Source organism: Peromyscus leucopus, chromosome 4, assembly GCF_004664715.2.
Source record: "Peromyscus leucopus breed LL Stock chromosome 4, UCI_PerLeu_2.1, whole genome shotgun sequence".
Classification (NCBI taxonomy): domain Eukaryota; kingdom Metazoa; phylum Chordata; class Mammalia; order Rodentia; family Cricetidae; genus Peromyscus; species Peromyscus leucopus.
The window spans coordinates 7,097,767-7,120,954 of NC_051066.1; the positions used below are offsets into that span (position 1 = coordinate 7,097,767).

Sequence of the window (23,188 nt, forward strand, 5' to 3'; positions counted from 1 at the left end):
CGATTCTCAGCACCCACATTGCAGCTCACAACCCTCTGTAACTAGTTCCAGAGGCTCAGAGGATGGCCTCTTCAGGCACCAGGCAGGCAAGTGGTATGCAGACACACATTAAATAATTACATAAAGAATGTAGGAGTTGGTGTCACGCCTTTAATCCCAGCAGGGAGGCAGAGGCAGGCAGTCTCTGAGTTCAAGGCTAGCCTGGGCTACAGAGTGAGTTCCAGGACAGCCAGGGCTACACAGAGAAACCCTGTCTTGAAAATCTATTTTTAAAAAAATGTAGGGAAAGTTTGTTCCTAGCTTCTGCATGAGAACATGGTCTACTCAAGTTCCTGTAGAAAGGGCTCTGGGACTTTGGAGAGAGCTCTCTGGGCCCTAGAGGTTTAGTCTGAGCATGTACACCATGCTGGTGTTTCAGGACAGCCTGTAGGCACTCAGCCTCAGGAGGCCTTGTCTGTAGTTACTACACTGTCCAGTTTTGTAGCAAGTGGTTTTGGAGTCTGAGGGATTGGGATTCTGCATGCAAACTGCCTTTTCTTTTTTTCTTTACCCTGGCTGGCCCAGAACTCACTATGCGCTTACCGGTGACCTGAGCGCACACCCCTTCAGTAGATAGGGTTAACAAAGCACATTTTATAAATAAGGAACTTGGGAGTGTCTTAAGAGTGAGAGAGCCCTGTACCAAGGTTACATATCTCGGTGATGGCACAGCCAAGTACAACTGCCTGAATCCATCTGAGTCCCTGTGGCCCTTTCCGACCTCATCTGCAGTCCAGTGCACTCCTCTAGTTCCTACAGAAGTCCAGACAGGAGCGAGCCGGGAGGGCAGGGCTTCAGTGCTGTCCATTTTTAAAATGCACCTCAACCATACCCCATGCTCTGGTAGGGGTCCCTCAGACCTAGGGGAAAGAAAAACATGACTGCAATGTAGGCTACACAATGGCCTTGAATATGATGCATCAGCTTGTATCATCTGCAGCTCCTTCCTTCCTTGGTAGACCTTCCCAGAGACCCCGAAAGAACGGACTGCGATGCGTTTCAGTCTTTGCTAAATTGTTTATGAGCGCTCGCTACATTCCTCCAAGCCACCTTCCGGGCACACTGGTGACGTCGTTAGAACCCATCTTAAGGGGTAAAGATAACCAGCACAGTTACAGGAGACAAGCGTCCCAGAGTCCCAGAGACCAGTGTTATAAAAGCTCTTTCTGAGGACGCCAGCCTGGGTGACTGGTTCCTTGGAACTTAACCAGTGCAGCACTCGGCCAAGGCACTTCCGCCACTCCTAGTCTGTAAGCTATGGAAGTAGACCTCTTCCATCTTCCCAGTGCCTGAGAAATAAAACTGACACAACCTGAGAAAGCATGTGTGGCTTTATTTTTTATACTTTTTTATTTAAATAAGGAGAGTTCTTTCATAAGGAAAGAACTCGTACAATCACATATTTGAAAGGAGAAACAACGGGGACTGACCCGGAGGGGAGGAAGGCCGAATTCACGATTCCATTTCCCATCCGTGGCGATTCCCCAGTCACGTCTAAACAAGCTGCACAGCACACCGTTAGCATCGTCTGCCCTTTCAAATATCTGGTCTAAGTGAAAAGACAGAGGAAAGGCCAAAAGAAAAGCAAAAGACAAAAGAAGACCCTCAAAAAGAACAACCCCCCCAAATCCTTTTCTACAAAAGGTATGAGGTTGAGAGCTGAGGGCACAGGACCCCTTTCAACAACTGAGGAGCCTTGCAGAGCCTTCCCAGGAACTGCTGCTGTGGGATTGAAACAAGCCAAAGATGGGGCCTGGGGATGCTGCAGGTCTGAAGCAGGTGTCATGTGCCTGGAAGGTCAGCAGCCAGAGCTGGGGGCCGACACAGCTAGGTGTCAGTGCGCATCCCCAACACTGAGCCACTTTGTTCCAGATGACCTAACTTGTCTTAAAGCCAGCTCACAGAAAGCTGGCTTTCTAGAAGTCTCCATTTCCCACTCAAATACAACAGAGGATACACTTTTGTGTCCTTGGTTGTAAAAGATTCCCAACAGGCCTTCTAACCCAGGTTCGCATTGCTGGAAATAAGGGCAAAATGGACCTGAATACCAATGGATGTCGGGAGTGGGGGTGGGTGGGCTTAGCCAGCCCTGGACTCTTGGGTGTCACTCATACACGACGTCACCTCTCCAACATTGACATGTCATCCTGCCATCGAGCAGCAGCACAGCAGCCAGGGCTTCAAAGATGAGCCAGCTTTTCAGAATGCAGGATGCAACCCTCCTCGTTCTCCCCCTTAAGGAATCTAGACCCAGAAGTGAACTCTGGACTTGAAATTGGTAAAGTTGGGAATAAGACAAGGAAAGCAACTGTTAAGAAACCAGACTGAATGCAGCTGGCAGCAGCCTTCAGCTAGTCGACATTCCACGCTGGATGAACCTTCAGGACCAACAGCACTGAAGAATCCCTGGTTGCCACGCCATGGATCGCACCATCAGTGGCCCCAACAAAGCCACCAGCATCAGGAGATGACTTCAGTAGGCAGGAGGAAATGATTCTGCCCCACCTCCACCCATCATAGCAGTAGAAAGGGCAGGGGCTGGGTTTTGCCTGCTCCCACCAAAGGCTTGACAGAGCTCCTATGTTTTTATCTATGATCTGAAGATGGGGGTTTGAAACCAAAGTAAGTTCCCAAGTCCTATTATACCTTGAGCTTGGCTCTAAAAACCACATGAAGAGATATTGCACCTTAAAACGTCTCTGCACTAAAAACTTGGCTTGACCAGATCATATGGAGGGCAGGGACATCTGGAGGCCTGCAGCCTGCCCTCCGTCCCCAGAGTCTCTAATTGCAAATGTGCATCTCAGAGGGGAGGAGCCCACAGCTGAGGTCACAGAGGTGGTGAGTGCAAACTTCACATGCAATCTCCTGGCCATTCCTGCAGAGTAATTCAGACATATAAACAGAGCAGTGGGACATTTACTTTTTTTTTTTTTTCCATCTAGACCTACAACATCAATACATATAAATAAATTCTAGTGTTTCTTGTTTTTATTTGGGGTGGGAGACAGGAGGGATACAGGGCGGGAACGGACTGGTAATGGGCAACCTCCTCCTCTTTCTTCTCAAATAGGAAGTGCTGCCACTTTGGACAGCAGGTTCATCTAAAGGGCACATCTGGACTGTGAACTTCTGAAGAAAAACATTTGTTTCTTTTGACACATAATGTCCACCAGCATTAGGTGAGGTGGGTCTGGCCGCATTTCTAAGGACAGGTAGAGGTGACTGTGTGGCTTTTACTGAGACTTGGCAGTGGGGCAGAGGACTCGATCACTGGGACTGTAACCAGACATTCCAGGGTGAGCGGAACAGATGAGGCCGCAGGCAGATCTGTGCCAGGGGCTCTCTAAGTGGGCAGTGCCTCTGAGGAGGGAGAAGAGATGGGACAAAGACACGTGAATAAAGGTTGGAGGGCGGAGGCAGGATGGGAGAAGAGCTGACTGCTACAGACACAATGAAGCTTCCTAAGACGCCCTGGCTGGGTGACCCTAGGGACAGTGTGGCACTACCTGCTGGGGGGGGGGGGGGGCTGACTTGCTTCCTTCTAACAACTAACAAGGCAGTACGAAGCTACCGCAGAGCTCTGAGGATGCTTTCTCACACCCACCCAGGACAGACAGGCTTGTTCCAGCCCTGCCACCAATGGTGAGCTCGCCAAGGCAGGTGGTGGTAAACTGGGGATCCTAATGGGCTGAGCAGCTTGAACCCCCCCCCCTTGACTTTCCTTCCAGCAACGGGAGGATTTCCTTGTTCTTAGTGAAAGCCAGAAGCCCAGCATATAGCTCACACGAAACCTTTTGCATGGGGCAGTCCTAAGAAACCACCCTGATACCGTGACCCTGCCCAGGTGTCTATGGATAGGTAACTTGGCAACCACCTCCAACACCCTGCTCTGTTGCTGGGAGGGACACGAGGAATGCTCCACAGCCTTTCCTGCTGCAGACTCTACAGGTGTCCATCTATGTTCATGTACTGATTTTGGTGATTAAGCTGTGAGGGATGGATGGACAGGGATCCAGGAGGACAGAGCAGGAAGAGGATAGGAAATGAGTGGGGAACAGTCACCCAGAGGGCTAAGGCATAGAGCCTCAAATACACAGTTCCCGAGTGGGGCCTGTGACTCGGCCACCTCTGCCAATCTGGAAAACAATGTTGACTCTAACTCCACAATTCCTCTCTGGTGCCCAATACGTGGTGTGTCCACTGACTTCAGAAGGGCCCAGAACAGATATTCTTAACTCCAGGCCAGAGGTTGGAACTGAACTCAGACACCAACCTCACAGCACCCAAGGCAGCAAGGGGCCAACCAGACGGACTGTTCACATCCTTAGCCAACTGTGTGTGTGGGTGGGGGGGAGGCACTCTTAAGAATCACCTCTTAAGGTAGTGCTGTGACATGTCAAATAGGACAGAAATAAAGGAGACCATCAGGGATGGCAGAGCAGAGGACAGCAGAGGACATATAAGTTCAGCTATCCAGACACAGCTAGTCGTTTGTTCTCCTTCCCCTTTGTGAAAACTGTAGCTGCTTTTTAAAACAATAAGCCTCCAGCTAAAACGACCCTGCTGCCAAACCACTGTGCCTGGGGAATGGGGCGGGCGGGCGGGCGGGCAGATCTGCACTGCACAGGAGACTCACTCCACAGTCACTGGGCAGAGGGGCGGGAAGGAGGGAGTCTGCTCTTGTACCAAAGCAAGCAGGTCAATGCCATATATCCACGATGCGGGCTGGCTGACGATGGAACTTTCAGGAGCTTTCGGGAGTGGAAGAGAGCTCTGTCCAGGCCAAGTGGTAGGACAGTGGGATGGTGGATCTGGCAAGGTCCCAGGTCAGGTGGTGGCTGTCCAGGCTGGTGGTGCTGCACCATCCCTGTTAGGGTGAGGCAAAAGATGCCAGGCACCTTCAGGCTTTACTCTCCTCCACCTTGACTGCCCGAGGCTTGATAGCTCCAGTGCGCTTCACCTGGGAGGCGGCTGCAGAGACCTCCTGCAGCTTCACGGTTCCCAGGCTGGGTTTGTCATCCACTCGCTTTGCCTTTGGACAGAGGAAAGGAAAATCAGTGACTGCAGGGCTAGGTGTGTAGAGACCACTCCCTCCCTGCTCCTGAGTCAGACCAAAAGCTACCCTCAAAAGACCAGGGGAGCCTGGTGTGCAGCCAGGACTGCCCTGACCCCTCCCATGGGCACTACTAGTGCATGATTCAGAGGCAGGAAGGCTCCCAGGCTCTATGGAGAACTCAGCAGTAGCATGTCTTGGGTGAAGCATTTCAGGTCCCAAGGCTGATGGGAAGGGCCTTTCTAAATCAGTGCACCCCGTGCCCCACTGACAAGCGAACACAGCCCCTTCAGCAGGCCAAGCTACCCCACAGGCCTGGGCAGACACCTATCTGTAGAGGGATGGGGCCAACTTGGATCTCTCAGATCTTGGCCCATGATTCAGTCAAGCTCCCATTCCAAGTGGCTCTGAATAATTACATTTTCCCAGGACCACACTTGATCTCAAGATTTCCAGGCAGGGTTCCACTAGCCTGTAGCTCTGCACAGACCAGTGCAGGTCTGCTCTTCACTGGTTCTAAACTCTGGGACGAAGCTTTGTTGGGTGGTTTTTCTTTTTTTTTCTTTTTGTCAATGCCAAGGATGGACTCCAGGGTTTCATGCTTGGGAGGTATTCTATCCCTGAGCCACACCCTCAGCTCTTGGAGAAAGGGTTAGAAACCCACCCCACAGCAGGAGAAGTGATTCCCCAAGGAACACTAGGAAAGGGGGTGAAAAGAGCGCCTTCAGTCTCACACCTCCGCCTGCCAGTGACAAATTAAGCCCCAGGCCGAACTGAGGTTCTGAACTCTGGAGCCCCAGCCCAGCATTACAGGAGGAAGAGAAAAGGACTACAGGGAAAGGCACCGAGAAGTCCTCACTGTAAAGGGGGAAGCCGCACCCCAGCTATGGTCCCACCCAGGCAGACAGACATGCCACACCACTCACTGGAGCTAGCTCACACACCCCAGCCTCTGAGCTAACCCAGGCCTAACCGTGTCTCCTAGAGCGCCATGACAGCCCCGAATGGCTGGAGACAGTATGCCTTCTGGTGTCACCTCTTACGGGAACCAGAGTCTTCCCTTCTCTGCGGGACAAGGAAAGATCCAGACACCCGTCAAGAGAAGTGTTTTTGCCAGGAGGGACTCGGGTGGCCCAGCTCTAAGCACTAGGGCATGTTTCCCTTAATAAAAAGCATCCATCAGTTGGACAGTCCCCTCTCCTTTGGCGCTGGGAGACAGGCCTAAGTGTCCAGGGCTGCAGGGTCTGGAAAGCCATCTTCTACCTGTTGAACGTAGTGTCCCTGCACAGAGCCCATGTTAACTGCTGATCCAGAGGGCTTCCCACTGGGGCTAGCAGAGCTAGGCCTGAAAAAACCAAAGGCAGGGTTGAGAATACACACGTGTCACCAGAGATGGAGGCAAAGCCTAGCAGTACACAGAGGCAGATGAGCCAGGGAGGGCCCTCTGGCCAGAGGCCCTAGCAGACAGAAAACACAGACCTGAGACAGCTGAGAATGCAGGATGGGGAGGAGGGTGGTCCCCAGTGCCCTCGACACTCCCAGGAGACACACCCGGAGAGGAGCTGCAGCCCTTGCTGTGGACAGATAGACAGTGGCCATCCTCAGGCCACTGTGGAGCATCTGGACTAGTGTGACGCAGTGCCCAGATAAAGGCTTGCAACCAGCACTAAGGGGTTTCTCATCTCCACTCATGGGGGAAGGGGAGGAATCTACAACTGCTTTTAGTCCCCAAAGCCATTAGATGTTTCATGAGGAAAAGGTCCTGGGTCAAAAAGAGTACCAGGCAGAGGTGGTTGAGTCTCTTGGGTGTGGGGCTGTGTGGTGCTGGGTACCACCATTCCCCTAAAAGCCACCTTGGGGAGAGCGCACCCCTGGAATTTATGACCAAGGACTCCTTTTTGCAGGCCATGTCTCAGCTGCGCCATTTCCCAACAACCTTGGGAAACAATACTATACAAGTCATAGCAATCTCTCTAGTCACCATGATGCCTGTGTTTCTACCTCCAGCAACCTCTCCATTTCTGAAGACTTTATTCCTAGGACCACAGAGATACCCATGTTCTCCAGTATGCTCTCTTTTGGTTCTGGGTGTGGAACCAAGGGCCTCAAGAGTTTAAGTACGCATGCGCTTTGCACTGACCCACACCATCCAGGTCCTCCTGTATACTGAAAATCCTCTCTCGACCGCATACAAACACTATGTAGATGGCAGCTACAGTGAACTGCTTAGGAGTGATGACAAGAAACCATTTTTGGTCCCTTGCCACTCCCAAATATCCCAATCTGCAGATAGAGGGCTGTGAGTTTCTCCCAAGGACGGAGCTGTTCCCTCCGTACAGCCTACTCTACCCAGGCTACTGCACTCACCCTGGGCAGGCAGAAGGATGGTGTGAGCTCCCTCCGTCCCTCCCCCTCCCTCGACATACACACTGTGCTACGCTGCCCTCCACACAGCTCTGCTGGATGGGTCTTCTGCCAGGTAATGATAGCAAAACAAAATGCACTCATGCACAAACAAAAAGAAGCCACACAGCAAGAATATAAAATAAGACAAACTGAGGGGTCTTAATGAGCCCTCTCTCTATGGTAATGATGCAAAGGAAAGAAAGGATGAAGGAAGTTCCGGTGCAGGCCTGCATGGTGTCAGGCCCAATGGTCAGTGAAAATGGGACACAGAGATGGAAGGACTCTACCTGCAGAGTGTATTGCTGAATGTCCTCTAGAGACACCGGGTGTGTCTGTCCCATTCCATGAGCAAACACAAGGAACTAGGCTACACATGCTCTCAGGCCCAGGGATAGAGCTAAGTCCCCAGCCCAGCATGGGGGACCAAGAGCCCCTGCCATGACCCAATGGGTACCTCTGAATCAGGCGAAGGAGAACATGGATGGTTACTAGAGGTAGAGACCCATACCAAGGAAAACAGTGGGTACCAGTTTGTGGTATGGGAAGAAAGGCCACCCACGCCCAGCATTAAAAAATGCTCTGATAGGGGTCAGAGGGTGAGTTTGGATACACACAAGAGACCCTGGGGCAAGGCTGACACCCTAGAAAGCTTACTCCTCAGAGCAGCTTACTCTGCAGATTAGAAACAAGTCTGCTTTCTCCACAGTTAACCGAAGCATTAGCACGTCACAGGGATGCCGCAGTGACACTCGGGCACACAGAGGGGCACGCCACAGTGCTCTTGCACCATTCTCCCTGACACATTGAACACTCAGCAATGAGCCCCAACCCCCAGGGTTCGTCTTTACCTGTAGGCCTGCGGGGATGGTGCGGAGCCTCCGGGAGGAACATTCTGTTTACTGTCGGCAAAGTGGAAGCCTTTCAGCTCCATCTGAGCGGACTAGAGTGGCCAAGAGGGAACATGGTCACTCAGCAGCCCACAGCCAGCCAACCCGCAACGGCCCCAGCCCCAACCAGGCTCAAGGGAGGGCTGATTCCTAGTGTTTATTTCCTCTCTGTGGACTATCACCCAGATACCAGCCACATCAGAGCTCCAGTGACCTGTCCTTATTTAAGAGTCTGTGGGTCCTGCATCTGAGGGGGCGCCAAGTGGCTCTGCCCCATTGGCTGAGGCGATGGTTGCACATCTTCCCTGCTGCCTGGTAGTCTGGCACATGCCAGAACCTGTCTTCCCAACTAGTTTACACATAAGCGAGGAGACTTCGCAGTGTGAGAGAGCCACCGGGAGCCTGCACTTTCTGTAATACAGCTCGGCGGTAGAAGTCTTGACCAGACACAGCCCCTCTCTGGAGCCACCTTTACCTCTCTGCTGGTGTTCAGGACCGGTGGTTGGGAGCCAGGTGGAGGAATCCTTCGGGGGGCCCCAACAGAGAGACTCTGTCCTGGAGGCAGCTGAATGGACTGTGGCAGAATCAGTGGCTGCTGCCCAGAGCCATACCGAGGCAGCGGCATCGTGAGCTGTTGGGTGACAGGACAGTGAGGGGCAGAATGCTAAAGCATGCACCGGAGAGTGTACACACAGCACTGCTGGGTGGTCTCGGATTTGAGCAGTGAGAACAGCAGAACAATGTGTGAGACACACTGCGCACTGCTGCACGGCACTGCATGCAGGACAATGTGTGAGACACGCTGCCTACAACTGCACGGCACTGCATGCAGGACAATGTGTGAGACACGCTGCCCACCGCTGCACAGCACTGAGACACGCTGCCTACAACTGCACGGCACTGCATGCAGGCTCGGAGGGGAAGAAGACTGCAGAGAGCTCCCCCAGTGAAAGCCGCACGAGAAGTCTCTCTTTACGTTCCTTTGTGCATACTCCTTTGTACCAATAGTGGCAGAAAACAGGACCAAATTAGGCCTCCGAGACCCTTGTGGAGCATGCCAGACAGAAGAGCAGTACCCACAGGGCCTAAGTGATCACATCCCCAATCCAGAACAAGATGAGGAGAGGGGGTAAGCACTGGGGCAGGGCTGGGCCACTTGGGTCTCTCAGTCTCTGTCCTCTTCATCTCCCTGCTTTGAGTCCACAGTGGAGGGTCAGAAGGATCTATTGGAACTGCATCACTGAGACTTGTGGTGGCGCCAGGGCCTCAGAGCAGAGTGCAGCAGTGACAGAAGTCGTGAAAGATGAAGTCGTGTAAGAGTGATACCTGGGCCGGGTCCAGCTGTGCTCACAGCTCAGGCTATCGGGACCAAGGGCAAAAGGAGCAAAGAGCAAGTCCGTCCCTGCAGAGCCAGCATGGCACAGTGTAGTGAGCGTGTGTGCGCGTGCGTGCGTGCGTGCGTGCGTGTGTGTGTGTGTGTGTGTGTGTGAGTGTGCGTGCGTGTGGACAAACACTGAATCTCTCCTAAAGGCAGAGGCAACAGGAACAGCTGAAGGACCAGGAGTGGGAGGGCAGAAGAAACAGGATGGAGGAGAATGTTGATTGGATGCGCAGGACTGGAGGGAAACTGAGCCTTGGACCCAGCATGCTGGATCGGCCAGTAGATACAAGGGGCAGTGCCAGGAGTCAGCAGAGGACGCAGGGTTGTAGAAATGAATCTGGGGTCAGGCGGTGGTGGCGCACCCCTTTGATCATAGCACTCGGGAGACAGAGCAAAGCTGATCTCTGTGAGTTCAAGGCCAGCCTGGTCTACAGAGCAAGTTCCAGGACAGGCACCAAAGCTACACAGAGAAACCCTGTCTCAAAAAAAGAAAAAAAAAAGAAATGAATCTGGAAATGAGCAGTGCTTGGATGGTGACCAGAAAGGAGAACAAGACAGGACTGAAGGGAGCATCCACAATCAAGGGCGGGGGAGGAGGGGTGTGAAGGAGGAGAAAGGGGAGCCAGGATAATGTCTTGAAGATGGCTTCAAGAGTCAGGGATGACCGGGTGAGGCTGTGATGGGTGGCTGGGGTGCAGTCAAAGAGGACCTCCTCGATTTAGAGAGCGGCACTGAGCCTACCTCTACACTGACAGGAAAGGGAAGAGTACTAGCCAGGGCGGCCTGCAGGATGAGAGGGTCTTCCTAGGGACCGGATGCTGCTGGGGTCCAGAAGCACACAGGCGGGGAGGTGTGGCCATGGGCCCTGTGGACCACAGGAAGCAAGGCGATGGGGGAGGGGCCGCATGGGAGAAGCAGCAGGAAGTGACTGTTAGGATGTAGGGTTGGTGGGGGACAGAAGGAGAGGCTCTGAGGGTCTCCTCCCTGGGCAGAGGAGAGCTTCTTCCAGGAGTGCAGGGTCCTTGGACCCAGACCCCTGGGAGCTATTAGTGAGAAAGCTCTGCAGAGCTGGCTGCCAACTGTGTGTGACTCTTACACTACGGCATGGTCAAGAGCCTCGGGATGGAGTAAGAGGGTAAGCCAGGGGCCCAAATGAAGGAAGGGCCACTCAGCTGCCATGCGGGGCCGAGGTTGAGAAGGAAGGGTCAATAACAGATTTGGCAGTGGGAAGCTCCAGCATGTGGAGAGGGCAGGTCCATTCAGGCTGAAGTGGGGGGAACAAAGACACCCGCCCATTTCTACCCCCACAGCCTCCATTTGGGGGCTGCGAACGTCTCTAGAGCAGAGCTCTGGAGGAGAGCTAAGTCAGAACACAGTGATGTGGGGACCACTACAGGAGTCTCTGCAGCTGAGACACACATGCAAACATCAGCACACACAAGGAGGCAGCTGAGGAAGGAGGAGGCTGGTGAGAAACCAAACCAAACTGACCTGTGGAAGCTGGGAATCCAGCATCTGGGAGGTCCCCAACCCGGCAGCCTGGCCGAGCTGGCCCTCGTAGACCAGGGCCTGGTTTCCACTCATAGGCTGGTAGGGTGAGCCGGACTGTGGCTTCACCATCTCCAAGGGCTGTATGCCAGGAAACGCAGAGTATGGGGGTTTCAAGGCTGTACCCCCAGAGAGGATCATAGTGCTGGGTGGCGACAGGCTGGGGTGCATGTACACCTGAGACCTGCAAAAGCCAGAGGGAGGTCAGCACCAGGTGAGCAAGCACATGACTGTCTTCACCACTGGTGAGCACAGGGACCAAGGACTCGCTAACAGATCCCTGCTTCTCCAGAGACTGACACTGCCGACCTGGGGACTAGGGACACAGGCCAGGAAGATAAATGATGCCTAAGGCTGAAGCCATCATGTATACTGAGAGAGAGAGCTAGGGAGATGGTGGTTGGGGTGGTGTTGGCATTGGCACATGGGCTGGAAAGGAGTGGAGACCATCTGATGGCCTGGTCTCCGGCCCCAGAGCAGAGGAGCACACACAACCTCAGCAGGGCAGCATGGACGTCTCTCACCTGAAAGGCTGCAGGGAGCTGAAGATCTCCTGGGACTGGGAGACGGGGAGCCCACCCCTCAGCCCAAGCTGCGCCTGGGCCTGCAGAGATGTGTGGAGGGAGATCGGGATCTGCTGGGCAGTGGCAGCCTGCAAACAAGAGCCAGGTGATGACTGCATTGACCCCAACACGCCTCCCCACCTCCACCGGGTCCTGGCCGGGTCAGCAAGGGCTCATCCCAACCCATCTGATCTGGCTTCCCACAGCAAAAGATCGGTAGCAAGACCAAGGCATGGTGTAGCCCTAACACTAGAAAGGTACATGGTAGAAATGAGCCCAGTTATCCACATCAATGGAGGTGAATTTTGGGTATCCTTTTTGGGATACGTGCAAGCTGAGTGTGGTGTTTAATACCTGTAATGTCAGTCCTTGGGTGCTCTGAGTTCCAGGTCGGCCAGGACTAAACAGTGAGTTATAGGCCAGCCTGCACTCGAGAGTAAGACTCAAAAATCATAAGGACTAGGAAGATGGCTCAGTGGTTAAAAGCAATCGTTCTTGCTGAGGCCCTGGGTTCAGTTCTCAGCATCCACATGGTTGCTAACAAATGTCTGTAAGTCTAGTTCCAGAGGATCCAATACTGCCTTCTGGCCTCTGTGGGCACATACATGCAAGCAAAATACCCATACTCATAAAATAAAAACAAACCTTTAAAGAGCAAAGGGGCACTAAGATTCATTTAGTTGGATCAAAATCTTAGAAAACTTAAGCACGACAGCAGGCCTTGAGAGCTGAGGGCAGCTCCAGCCTCTGGACTGGCAGTAGGAAGCACACGGCCAGGGTGTGTAGGAGGCCAGCACCAGCCTTTGGAAGGAGGCTCCAAGACAGACCAGCCTGCAGCACAGACGGAAAGCCAATCTGTGCAAAGCCAACACCCTGCCTGTTTCTAAAACGTTCTCTTTCTAACGCATCTGTGCCCAGAGACTCAGGCCCTTGGGGACCCCTGTTACCAGTGTACCCCTACTGTAGCTGATCCCCAGGTGAGAGAAGCAAGGACTCTGAGAAGGAAGTAACAGAACCTGATGTGTGACCCTGTGCCTCTTTATCTCTCATAGACCCTTTCTACAAATGCTCTCTGGGTGCCTGGTCTGCCAGTAGAGGGTATCACATGGGGCAGGGGACAAGATCACCAGCAAAGACACGCAGAGAGTGACCAGGGCCATGCTGCCTCTGACCTCTGGCCACCTGGCTTCCTACCCTCACCTGCTGGTAACTCTGCTGCTGAGGTATCGTTTGAGGAACCAGTCGGGGCTGACTTGCAAATACATGACCATCCAGGTACAGAGGTGGGAGGTGGCTGCCTGGAAACCGAACACAGACAAAGCAGGAAAGAATCAAGTCTCCCCACTGCACACGGCCATGTTCCCCAGGGGATGCAATCGGGCTGAGGACACATGTGAGCAGAGGCTTCGTGATTCTCTGCTGTAACATACATCTCAGGAAATCCAGGCCAGTACAGGAACAGAAGAGCACCTGACCTCTTAACCACTCACCAGCCGTGCTGGGCCTTTGGGGGCCATTTACTAAGGAAGAGAGCTGCTTGGGTCTCTCAGTCTCTGTCCTCTTCATCTCCCTGCTTTGAGTCCACAGTGGAGGGTCAGAAGGATCTATTGGAACTGCATCATTGAGACCTTGGCAGCTGGGCCTTAACATCCCCAGTCACAGGCATAACGCCAGTGAGAATCAAAACAGCTACCAGCAACGGAGGGTGCCACCCTGTGGCGCAGCAGCAGCAGCCGCCTGCTTACAGGAGAGGTGAGTGTTTCACCAGGGAGTTGGCACTGACTAGAGCCTGACTCAAAGCCGGATGTTTGCTCACTGCTCTCTGGCAATTCCAAGTGCCTCCCTATGGCACAGCAATCCTGCTTCTCACATCAGAGCAGGAATTACATTGCACATAGCATGTGGGAAGCTGTGACTACCTGACTTAGAAAGAGGTGTCGCTCTGTAAGTGAAAGCACAGAGCAGTTAATCCGGCTTCTCTCAAGAGCGAATGGAGAAGGCTCCTGAGCCTGGCTCAGGGGATGTGATACCTGGCATCGAAGCAGAAGGCGCTACAGAAGCCACAGGCATGGGTGGCATGGACACTCCACCAAAGGAGCTGTAGTTGACTCCGTTGGAGGCGCCCACAGAGGATGGAGGCTGGATGCCCGAGCTGGCACCCCCGGGAGAGCTCTGCTCCGGCAAACTGGGGGAGTTTTCCCAAGCCTTGCGTGCAGACTCCATCTTTGGAAGCAAGGAGGGAGAGATGCAAATTACTACTGGGGACAAGAGGAGAGCAGCATCCTAACCAGGGGTGCAGGGGGGCGCCCTCTGCACCCCATCACAAGCTGAGGCACTGGTGAGGACCCTAGGCCAGCTCAGGCCTGGCTTTACCTTCAGAGTGAGGTCTGCAGTGGGGAAGGACATGGGAGAAAGGCCGATGGCTCTCTGCATGTGGTGATCCCGCCGAAGGATGGGGATACTCTGCGTCAGTCCTGCCTGCAGAGGAGGGAAACAAAGTCACGGGGCACAGATACCCCCCATGCCAGACTCACCTACAGCAGGCTGCCTAGATCAGTTTCCATGACAAAGTCACCTCCATAGTCATGTCCCAGCGACACAAAAAAGGACAAGCTGCCAAGAAACAAGCACCTGGTTTGGCAGAAGCCTGAGGCCTGGCTTGGGAGATGGCCAGGCCCAGAGAGTAAAAGTGGTGGCTGACACTCAGCTCTCTGTGCCCTCCTACCACAGGTGGGGAGTGCAGCGCCTGGACCCAAAGTGAGGAGACCTGGCCAACACAGCCTCTTAAACACACTGAACCCCAACGGTTTTCATTCACTGCCTGGCAACGGTCGGAAGCACTAGCTCCTCCTGCAGCAGCAGCCTTCTTGGGAATGCTGCCTGGACGCCCTCCCTCATCGGGCTGATGGAGAGAAGACAGGTCAATGAACGCAGCAGTTTCTCCAAGCAGCTCACAATGCTGACTCTCCCTCTCCTGAGTGCACAGAACCCGTGCCGTCTGCCACGGCAGTCACACACTGTGGTCCCTGCCAGTGAGGGGAGCAGCCTCCAGGAGGTTTGCCTGCTTCACCGCTGTTCCCATTAGCCATGAAAGAATAGTGGGGGTGTGTGGGATGTTTGTGGGGATGGGTGTGTGGGGGATGAGTGTGGGGGGATGGTGTGTGTGTAGGGGATGGGTGTGGGGGGGATGGGTGTGGGGGGGATGGGGTGTATAGGGGATGGGTGTGTGTGGGATGGTGGGGGGATGGTGGGGGGGATGGGGTGTGTGTGGAGATGGTGTGGGGTGTGTGGGGTGTGTGTGGGATGGGGTGTGGGGTGTGTGTGTGTGGGGTGTGTGTGGGGGGATGGGGTGTGTGTGGGATGGGGTGTGGGGTGTGTGTGTGTGGGATGGGGTGTGTGTGGGATGGGGTGTGGGGTGTGTGTGGGGTGTGTGTGTGGGGGATGGGGTGTGTGTGGGATGGGGTGTGGGGTGTGTGTGTGTGGGGTGTGTGTGTGGGGGATGGTGTGGGGGGGATGGAGTGTGAGGGATGGGTGTGTGTGGGATGGAGTGTGTGAGGGATGGGTGTGTGTGGGATAGGTGTGTAGGGGGTGGGAGGGGATGGGGTATGTGGGGGATGGAGTGTGTGAGGGATGGGGTGGGGGGGATGGGGTGGGGGGGGATGGTGTATGTGAGGGATGGGGTGTGTGTGGGATGGGTGTGGGGGGATGGGTGTATAGGGGATGGGTGTGGGGGGATGGGGTGTGGGGAGGATGGGGTGTGTGGCTCAGTGTTGAGAGTGCTTGCCCTGGGCTCTCTCTTCAGGCAGCAGTCTGCACCACAGCTGGCACAACATGGAGACCGGAGTGAAAGCAAGCCAAATAACCCAGAGCTTAAGAGGACTGGAACCATCTGCAGCCCAAGGCCCCCAAACCTCGGTATGGCTAGAACAGTCCCAGCACAGAGCTGCCGGTAAGGATGCGGAGGCAGGGCTGGAGGAGGACATGTTGACTTACATTACTAGCCAAGACATCCTGAAGCTTGGCAACTGGATTTCCTACAGGACCAGAAGCAGAACCGGGTGGCAGGCTGAAATCAGAGTCCTGGAAGAGAAGGGGACACAGTGAGCCCCACCCTGCTCACCTGTCACTGGGCCCACATCAGTGACACTGTCCACTGCGCAGCACCACACACGAGAAAGGAAGCTGCCTGACTTGCCTCTCTCTACCCTGGCTGGCCTGAGCCCAGCTGGTGCCAGAAAGGTCATCTATAAAGCAATCCAGCTGCCAGCTGCCCATCCCTGACCCTGCACTAACACTCTTCCCAAGACAATGCTCAGCTCCTATCTTCCTGTCGTCTCTAGGGAGACAATCTGAAGTACAAACAAGAAAGGAAAGCGTAAACGTGGAGCTCACCTTTGGACTGACTCCAAACTCAATGGGGGGCACGGGCAGCACAGGGTCCACGTGAACCTCCACCCCGTTAACAGGCGGGACCCCGGCCCCTTGCAGGCGCTCCGCCCCCTCAGAGCCCTTCCTGTTTTTCAGGGAGCGCTCATTGCCGATGGGTCCTGGTCTGTGCTCCTTGCTCTGTCCAGATCCTTGATCTGAGTCCTGGGTGGGAAAGCAGAGGCTGGACACAGCTGCTTCCGGGTGCCCTCGGCATCATGGAAGACATGACGAAGAAGGGCCCCTTCCGCCCACCAGGGACTTCCAGGTTACCTTGTGCTCAGACTGCTTCTGAACTTGGTCCTTGTGGCTGTCGGCCTTGGAGTCGGCCAGGCCGGGCCCGCTCACCTCCTCCGGCTTGAGAGTGCCATATGGGGAACTGCGCTGTGAGGAGGTCGCGGAGGACTCCCGAGACTCAGCGCTCAAGTCAACACCACTATCTCCCTGGCTGCTCTTAAAACCCTGCTGTGCAGAGCACAAAAGGGGTTAGAGCCCTGTCCCCCAACTGCAAAGCACAGCATGGGGGTGGGGGGGGGAGCCTGCGAGGCACTGGCACGCCTCCCCAGCCACCAGCCTCCACTCCTAACTCCAGTCCTGACCTGGTGACAGTGGCCACGGCACATGCCGGGCTTCAGGAATGCACCAGGTCCACTCAAGCTCATGAGCACCTTGGCATACAAGTGCCAGCCAAGACCAGCCCAGAGGTGCTTCTCAATCAGCTCTCTATTCAAGGTCTCGCCCTTGTCTCCCTGCCCATGCGGCACCACACAAACACCAGAGGCCAAGGCTAGAGGGAGAGACCCGGCTGCCAGTGAAGGCACTGCAGCGCCAGGGCCTGTGTGTGTGTGTGTGTGTGGGGTGTGTGTGGGGGGGGGAGTGGGTGGCACTCACCTCTGTGGCCCCAGGCTCAGAGCTGCTGAAGGCGGTGACGGCTTTCCTCCAGGAGTCGCTGGCTGCGCCCTGCACAGGGAGGGCTGCCGAGGAAAAGAGACAGAGTCGGGACATCAGAGAGACAGGCAGTCTGGGGACTGAAAAGAGAGCTTGTGGCAGCGCCCCCAGGGGCTCTGCACGCCTCTCCACAGACAGGTCTCTGTGACCCCCCGACACCGGCACTGCTGTGTGAGCCCCTCAACACCAGCATCTTCAGATGTAAACAAAACCCAAACTAATGACTTTGTACTGTTTGTTTTTGCTTTGTTTTGAGATGGGGGCATGGCGAAGGGGAGTTATTTTTTTTTAGACCAGGTCTTATGTGGCTCTGGCTGGAACTCACACAGACCTGCCTGCCTCTGCCTCCTGAGTGCTGAGGTTAAAGGTGTGCGCCACCACATCCAGCGACACTCACTGGCTTTGTATCACTTCAACTCTCGTCAGTCCTATGCGGACACAATCCTGTAGTGAAGCCTCAAGCGGGCAGCTTCTTTAAGTCTTTGAAAGGTCCAGGAGGACACAGCCCAATTCAGTAAGCCCACAGACCGTTCCCTGAATCCAACCAAAGCCATACGATGCACTCTGAAGGCACACACGGGGGCCTGGTCTAACAACTGACACGCACAACCTTGACTTCTCAGCAGACGAGTGCTCTTCAGTATGGTGCACGCCGCCAAGCAGGTGCCTGTCACTGAGGCAACCTCCGCCCGCCGCGCTTCCTCACCACACGTGACCAGGGCACGACGTCAGTGTTGCTCTGTAGCAGCACACTATAACCTAACCAGGGTTTTCACCAGGAACACAAGTCACCACTGTGGCATCTGTCCTAGCCTGCGGTCAGCCACCATTCTATAGAGCGGGCTCTCCCAGCTCCGCTGCAAGCCACAGAGAACCTTCCAGTCAGCTGTACAATCTTCCAGCTCACTGCTGCGCAGGCCCCACGCAAAGGAGCCTTCGAGAACAACCTGATCAACTGGAATGGCTTTCTGTTCTAAAGTACAAGTTCCAAAGCACAGCTGTGAGTGGAACATTAAAAACAAACAAGACAACTTTAATGGAAATAACATTTTCAAGAAGGAAGTACACTGACTTTAGTCTGAACTTTGCCCTTCCGTGGCAAACCTGAGGGAGGATTCACAGGATTTCCTTCCTGTTGGGGAAGGGCATTCGCTAACCCTGCCCTGGCCCTCTGTCATTCTTCTACTAGGTGAGGAGATAGGATGCCTCCTCCTCCAAGGTGCCAGCTTGGCCACCAGCTCGTTCGGTCGACTGCACTGGAGTCAGGGATGTGTCACCCGCCAGTGACTGCGGCACGACAGTTCAGATGCCACTCAACACCGGCTCTGCTGTGGCCCAGGAAATGGGTAACGACGCACTCATACTCCAGGCTCAAAGGTGACTCTCGGAGAAGAGCCTGCCTTTTCTGAGCCAGGCACCCACCTCACCTTGGCTGCCGCTCTCCCAGATCTCAGTGCCCAGGCTGCCGCCAGGCACAGGCACGTCGCCTTGCTCCAGACCCAGGCTGCTCTGCTTCTTAGCGAACCGAGGAGGGATACGTGCTGGAAGGCCCCGACCTTTGACAGGCACCTACGGGAAAAGAGGCTGATGCAGTCCAGCCTAAGACACGACAGACTCCCCTGGGAAAAGCGAGCTAGCTTGACATGCCCGACACCCGTCTTCAAAACCTCAGTCTGACTCGGTGGACTACCAGGTCAGCCAGACCGGTCCCAGGAGCAGGCTGACAGAGGTGCCCAGCCTCAAGCATTTTGTCACAGGGTTCCAGCCCCCTGAGATTTGCAGAATAGGAGTCACGCAGCCAGGCTGGGGTTTCATTAAGGAAAGAGGAAGACATAGTGCTGTGAGACAGATCTCAGGCCTGGCGGGTCACATTTTGGTTGATAGACTCCATCTTCTCCTGTCTGTTTCAGGGCAGTAGTGACAGGCAGTGAGAGACCATGCATTCCTGACCGACACTCTGCCTTCCTCTCTGGCCCTCACCTGAGCAGCCTGCTCCTTCTTCCTTCTCTCCTCTTCCAGCAGGCGGCGCTGCTTCTTGGTCAAGACCTCGATGAAGCCTTCCCCCACCATGGAGCCCACTTCGCTCTCCTCCCCGGGGCTGGACGCGCAGTTGTCGATGATGGCATCTGAACCAGAGTCACAAGAAAGAACAAGGCACATGCCTGGCTCAGAAGTCCACTTACGAAAGTGCCTTTCCAGTGCCTAAGGAAACCTGGACATGGTGCCCCACCCTTCTCATCCCCATGTGACCGGAGACACTGCAAACACAACCCAGAGGAGCCCAGGCACCATGATGGAGAAAACCGCCTTTAAAGATGCAGATTCATAAACCCAGTTCTGTTTCTTGCTAGCCATGTGGCTTTGGACATACTGCAGAGCACCCTGGAACCTTGGGCACCCCCTTAAAATCTGGGAAGTTATACAGATGTCACGGGGGCTCAGGAAGGCTGGAGGCATCCTAAGACAGGAGTCGGAGCTGCGCACCCCACACCCTACTCCAACCAAGTCCCAGAGACCCGGCCCAACTCACTTCCATAGCCCAGATCAAACTGCCTGTGGGCCTCTTCCTGCTGCTCACCAGCCCTCGGGGCGGCCAGGGCAGGCTCCTTCTCTGCTTTCTTACTGGTGGCTTCAGGACTGTCGGGGCTGGCATGAGTGGTCCGCTCCAAGGCACAGGATGAGTGACTTCCACTACTGCAACCAAAGCCTCCAGGCAAGGCCTCATCTGGAGACCTGCAAAGGAAGGGGATCTCATGATTTCACCATCACGCGAAGGCTAGGAGAGAGGGATGAGGAAAAACTTGGAATGCACAAGGCCCCCACACAGACACGGCAGCTGTCTAGCTCCAGGACCTTTGGCGGAGCCATCAAGGGTCAGGAGGGCCTGCGGACAGTACATGCTATGTGCTGGTTCAGTTCTGTGGGGCAGGGCTCTACCTGAGCATGGGGAAGGCTGCTGTAAACACCTCCTTCCCAGCATTCCATTCCCTCGCACTGCATGCTGCCTGCAGTGAGAAGAGGCTGGGCGAATGCGCCCAGGACAGGGCTACCAGCCTTTCTGAACAGAGAATCAGCAGCACAGGCTTTCCTGGCTGCGGGGCTTTTGAACACCTTCACGATGCCTTTTAGGGGCTGGAGTATGGTCACACAAACACTTGGAAGAACAGACCCTTTCCTGAGTAAACTTCTTCAGGGCATGTACACCAGAGTTGCGAACCCTGAATGACAAGGACAGGAGGGTGACCTCTGCATCCCCTGAACCCTCAATCTGAGGCACGGACTGGGCAGCAAGCCTGGGGCAGTGGGTCAATACCCAACAGATTACCTATCCTAAAGCTTCCAGTTCTAGAGAACCAGGCTCCTGGGCTGCAAGCAGCCTGCTCCCCTGTTCCTGGTGGCTCCAGCCCTGCCCAGGCGGCAACAGGAAAGCAGGACCACCAAGGGCCAGAGCTATCTCCACATGACCAAAAGGCGAGGGATGTCTCCCGGCCAGCGCTCACCAGGCACCACACATAGGCAACAGCCATCACCGCAGGGCTGAGAATCCCTTCGGAGGCTGGGCTCTAGGGACATGGGCTAGAACAGCAGTCACAAGGAGGCCTCTGGGGAACAGGCTATGGGCACTCTGGGTGTAGTTGGTCAAGCCACAACATCAACAATGACACACCATGGAGAAGCGACAAGCAATGCAGGAGCAGGTGATGGAGACGCTCACACACAGCGGCCAGGGCCGCCGGGCTTGGCAGGGCGTGCATGCATGGACTTGGTGCTGTTGCGAACAGGACAACGACAAGGACCCGAGATGGTGCTGGCGCGTTACCTTTTGACTTTCAGAGAAGTCCCGCTCTGCTGGCTCTCGCAGCGGGGGGAAGCCTCACCCCCACCTGGCCTAACAGGCTTCTCCCCAAACCCTCCCGGCTCCAGCTTGCGGCTCTGTCTGTCAGCCAGGGGCCTCTGGCTGGAGAAGCTCCGCTTGGCCAGCTCCTTCTTCTCACCCAGACTGGCCCCTGACGGGCCACCATCCCCGTGTGCTTCAGGCTCAGCTGCAAGGCTCTCTCGCCGCGCCCTACGCTCGCTGAAATCGCTGCTCTCGGAGGCGGTCTCCCACTCTTCGTTGGCATGGTCGGACGAATGCTGGTACGAGAGCTCTGGGGACCTGTGACCTCCAGGACCGCTCTTGTCCCCAGGACTGAGTTTGGACCGGCCTGGCCATTGACTTGCCAGCAGGGGGGACTCCTCCTCGGGTCCCCACAAGCCCAGGGACTCCCGCTCTTGACGGAGGCGCCGGAAGCGAGGGGGCTTGTCTTGGCGTGGGGGCCGCCTCCGACGGAAGGGCCTGTTCTCTGCGCTTTCAGAATCTGCCCCGTGGTCATCTTGGAAAAAGGACCTCTTGTCCTCCATGCGGCTGTCCTCGAAGACCCTGCTGCCAAATGTGTCCGAGTGTCGGTAGGAGTCTGGGATGTAGTCTCTGTCAGTGCTTCGCCGGGGGCCACACGGGTCCGAGGGGCCGTATTCCTGCCAGGAGCCGCCTGGGCTCCGGCCCTGCCAGTGGGGAGGCTCTTTGGTGACAAAGGTTCTTCGGCCATAGCTGCAATTGCTTAGGCGAGGTGGGAGGACTCTGCCACAGGCCCGGGGGCCCCGGCTGCGGGCATCGAGGCCACCCTGGTCCTCTGTGTGAGTCCTGTTGGAGCGCCAAGAGTCCTTCTTCAGGGTGCCCTCGTCCCTTTCCAGGAGCATGCCCTCGTGGCCCGGCTCGGAGCCCCGCTGACGCCGCCTCTTGGGTAGCTCTTCGTACTCAGAGCCCTCGCTGTGGGTCTCACTGGCGATGCGGCGCCTGGGCTTGGCTCTAGGGCAGTCTTCTGGCGGGGGGAAGTCACGAAGGCCCCTGCCTCGGCTGCTGCGCTGGCCACCACTGTACATGCCGCGAGCGCCGAGGACACCCGCGCCACACAGCCCGCCTGTGCTGCTGCCCGCGGGCCGGCCGCCTCGGAAGGTGAACTCTCGGAAGCCACGGCCACGGCTGCGGGTCTGGCCCCGGCCCCCAAAGGCCTGCTCCTCATCGATGAAGATCCAGTTGTTTCTCTTGGTTGGGGGAATGTCACTGGCATCCCTCGAGGGCCGGCTCTCCCAGGTCTTATCAGCCTTAGCGTCTTCATCCAGCTTGCTGGCCTCATGGCCAAGCCCAGGCCGGGCAGCAGCCTTGTCCTCCAGGGCAGAAGAGGAGGCATTGGCCAGAGCAGGATTGTTCTCTTCATCCTCGTCGTCGTCTTCTGTCCTGCACATGGGCTCTTTGTCTACGGCCGGCTGAGAGCTCTCCTCTCCCAGGCCCTGCCTGACCCTCTCCAGCGCCTTCTCCTTCTCTTCCACCTTCAGGGCCTTGAGGACAGGTTTCTTGATGGGTCCCGACCTCCGGGTCCTGCCTGGCTGCTCCTGGTGCTGGCTCCGGGGCTCGGGCGTCCACTCCGGCTCTGGGTTTGGTTGTTTCTTGGGGCTCCCTTCCTTCTCCCAGGAGGAAGTGTGGAAGGACGGCTCCTCCTGGGGTGCCTCCCGCTCGACACTGTTAGCTGTGTCGGCAGCCTGTGGCTGGTGGCCAACATCCCAACTGCCATACTCTGGCTTTTTCTCGGCTGGGACAAAGTCGGGCTCCAATGGGGAACACCTGAGGTTTGGGGTACGCCCCCCAGGAGCACCCACCTCCTGAACATTTTCCTGGGGTGGGAATAAAAGCTCCTGGCCTATTCTCTGAGCAGAGACACAGCTGTCAAAGTCTGCTTGGGCCTTCTTGTCAAAAGCACTCAAGTACTCCTCCCCTCTCTCCTCAAAGAGATCGCGCTGGGCACTTAAGCCCCCTGACCTTCCGGGGGAGGCAGAGTAAGACCTTTCATTCCTGAAAAGGAACCAGAAAAATCAGTCAATGTGATTGGAGCTTGGTTCC

The 23,188-nt window shown here is 55.6% G+C and overlaps 1 protein-coding gene and 2 non-coding genes across 12 annotated transcripts in view; all 3 read right to left on the reverse strand.

The window, feature by feature from the left end:
* Nucleotides 1-1,352: 1,352 nt before the first annotated feature.
* The window catches only part of Prrc2b (proline rich coiled-coil 2B), a 99,635-nt gene continuing 77,799 nt past the window's right edge, over nt 1,353-23,188 (reverse strand). For 4 of the 10 annotated variants that reach the window (XM_028884680.2, XM_028884676.2, XM_028884673.2 and 1 more), the window contains exons 16-32: nt 21,074-23,140; nt 19,784-19,986; nt 19,234-19,379; nt 18,681-18,822; nt 17,197-17,279; nt 16,579-16,770; nt 16,273-16,470; nt 15,874-15,960; nt 14,254-14,358; nt 13,911-14,103; nt 13,081-13,178; nt 11,842-11,969; nt 11,261-11,501; nt 8,864-9,019; nt 8,350-8,441; nt 6,359-6,440; nt 1,353-5,074 (exon numbers count right to left, since the gene is read on the reverse strand). In XM_028884680.2, coding sequence (XP_028740513.1) covers nt 4,943-5,074; nt 6,359-6,440; nt 8,350-8,441; nt 8,864-9,019; nt 11,261-11,501; nt 11,842-11,969; nt 13,081-13,178; nt 13,911-14,103; nt 14,254-14,358; nt 15,874-15,960; nt 16,273-16,470; nt 16,579-16,770; nt 17,197-17,279; nt 18,681-18,822; nt 19,234-19,379; nt 19,784-19,986; nt 21,074-23,140 — 4,345 coding nt within the window. In that variant the 3' untranslated portion in view covers nt 1,353-4,942. The remainder of the gene's footprint in view (nt 5,075-6,358; nt 6,441-8,349; nt 8,442-8,863; nt 9,020-11,260; nt 11,502-11,841; nt 11,970-13,080; nt 13,179-13,910; nt 14,104-14,253; nt 14,359-15,873; nt 15,961-16,272; nt 16,471-16,578; nt 16,771-17,196; nt 17,280-18,680; nt 18,823-19,233; nt 19,380-19,783; nt 19,987-21,073; nt 23,141-23,188) is intronic. The other 6 variants (XM_037204574.1, XM_028884679.2, XM_028884682.2 and 3 more) reach the window with 4 other exon arrangements.
* Nucleotides 9,550-9,634, reverse strand: LOC114703845. The gene has a single exon (XR_003736196.1). It is a non-coding gene; the product is annotated as a small nucleolar RNA SNORD62 (small nucleolar RNA).
* Nucleotides 13,423-13,507, reverse strand: LOC114703846. The gene has a single exon (XR_003736197.1). It is a non-coding gene; the product is annotated as a small nucleolar RNA SNORD62 (small nucleolar RNA).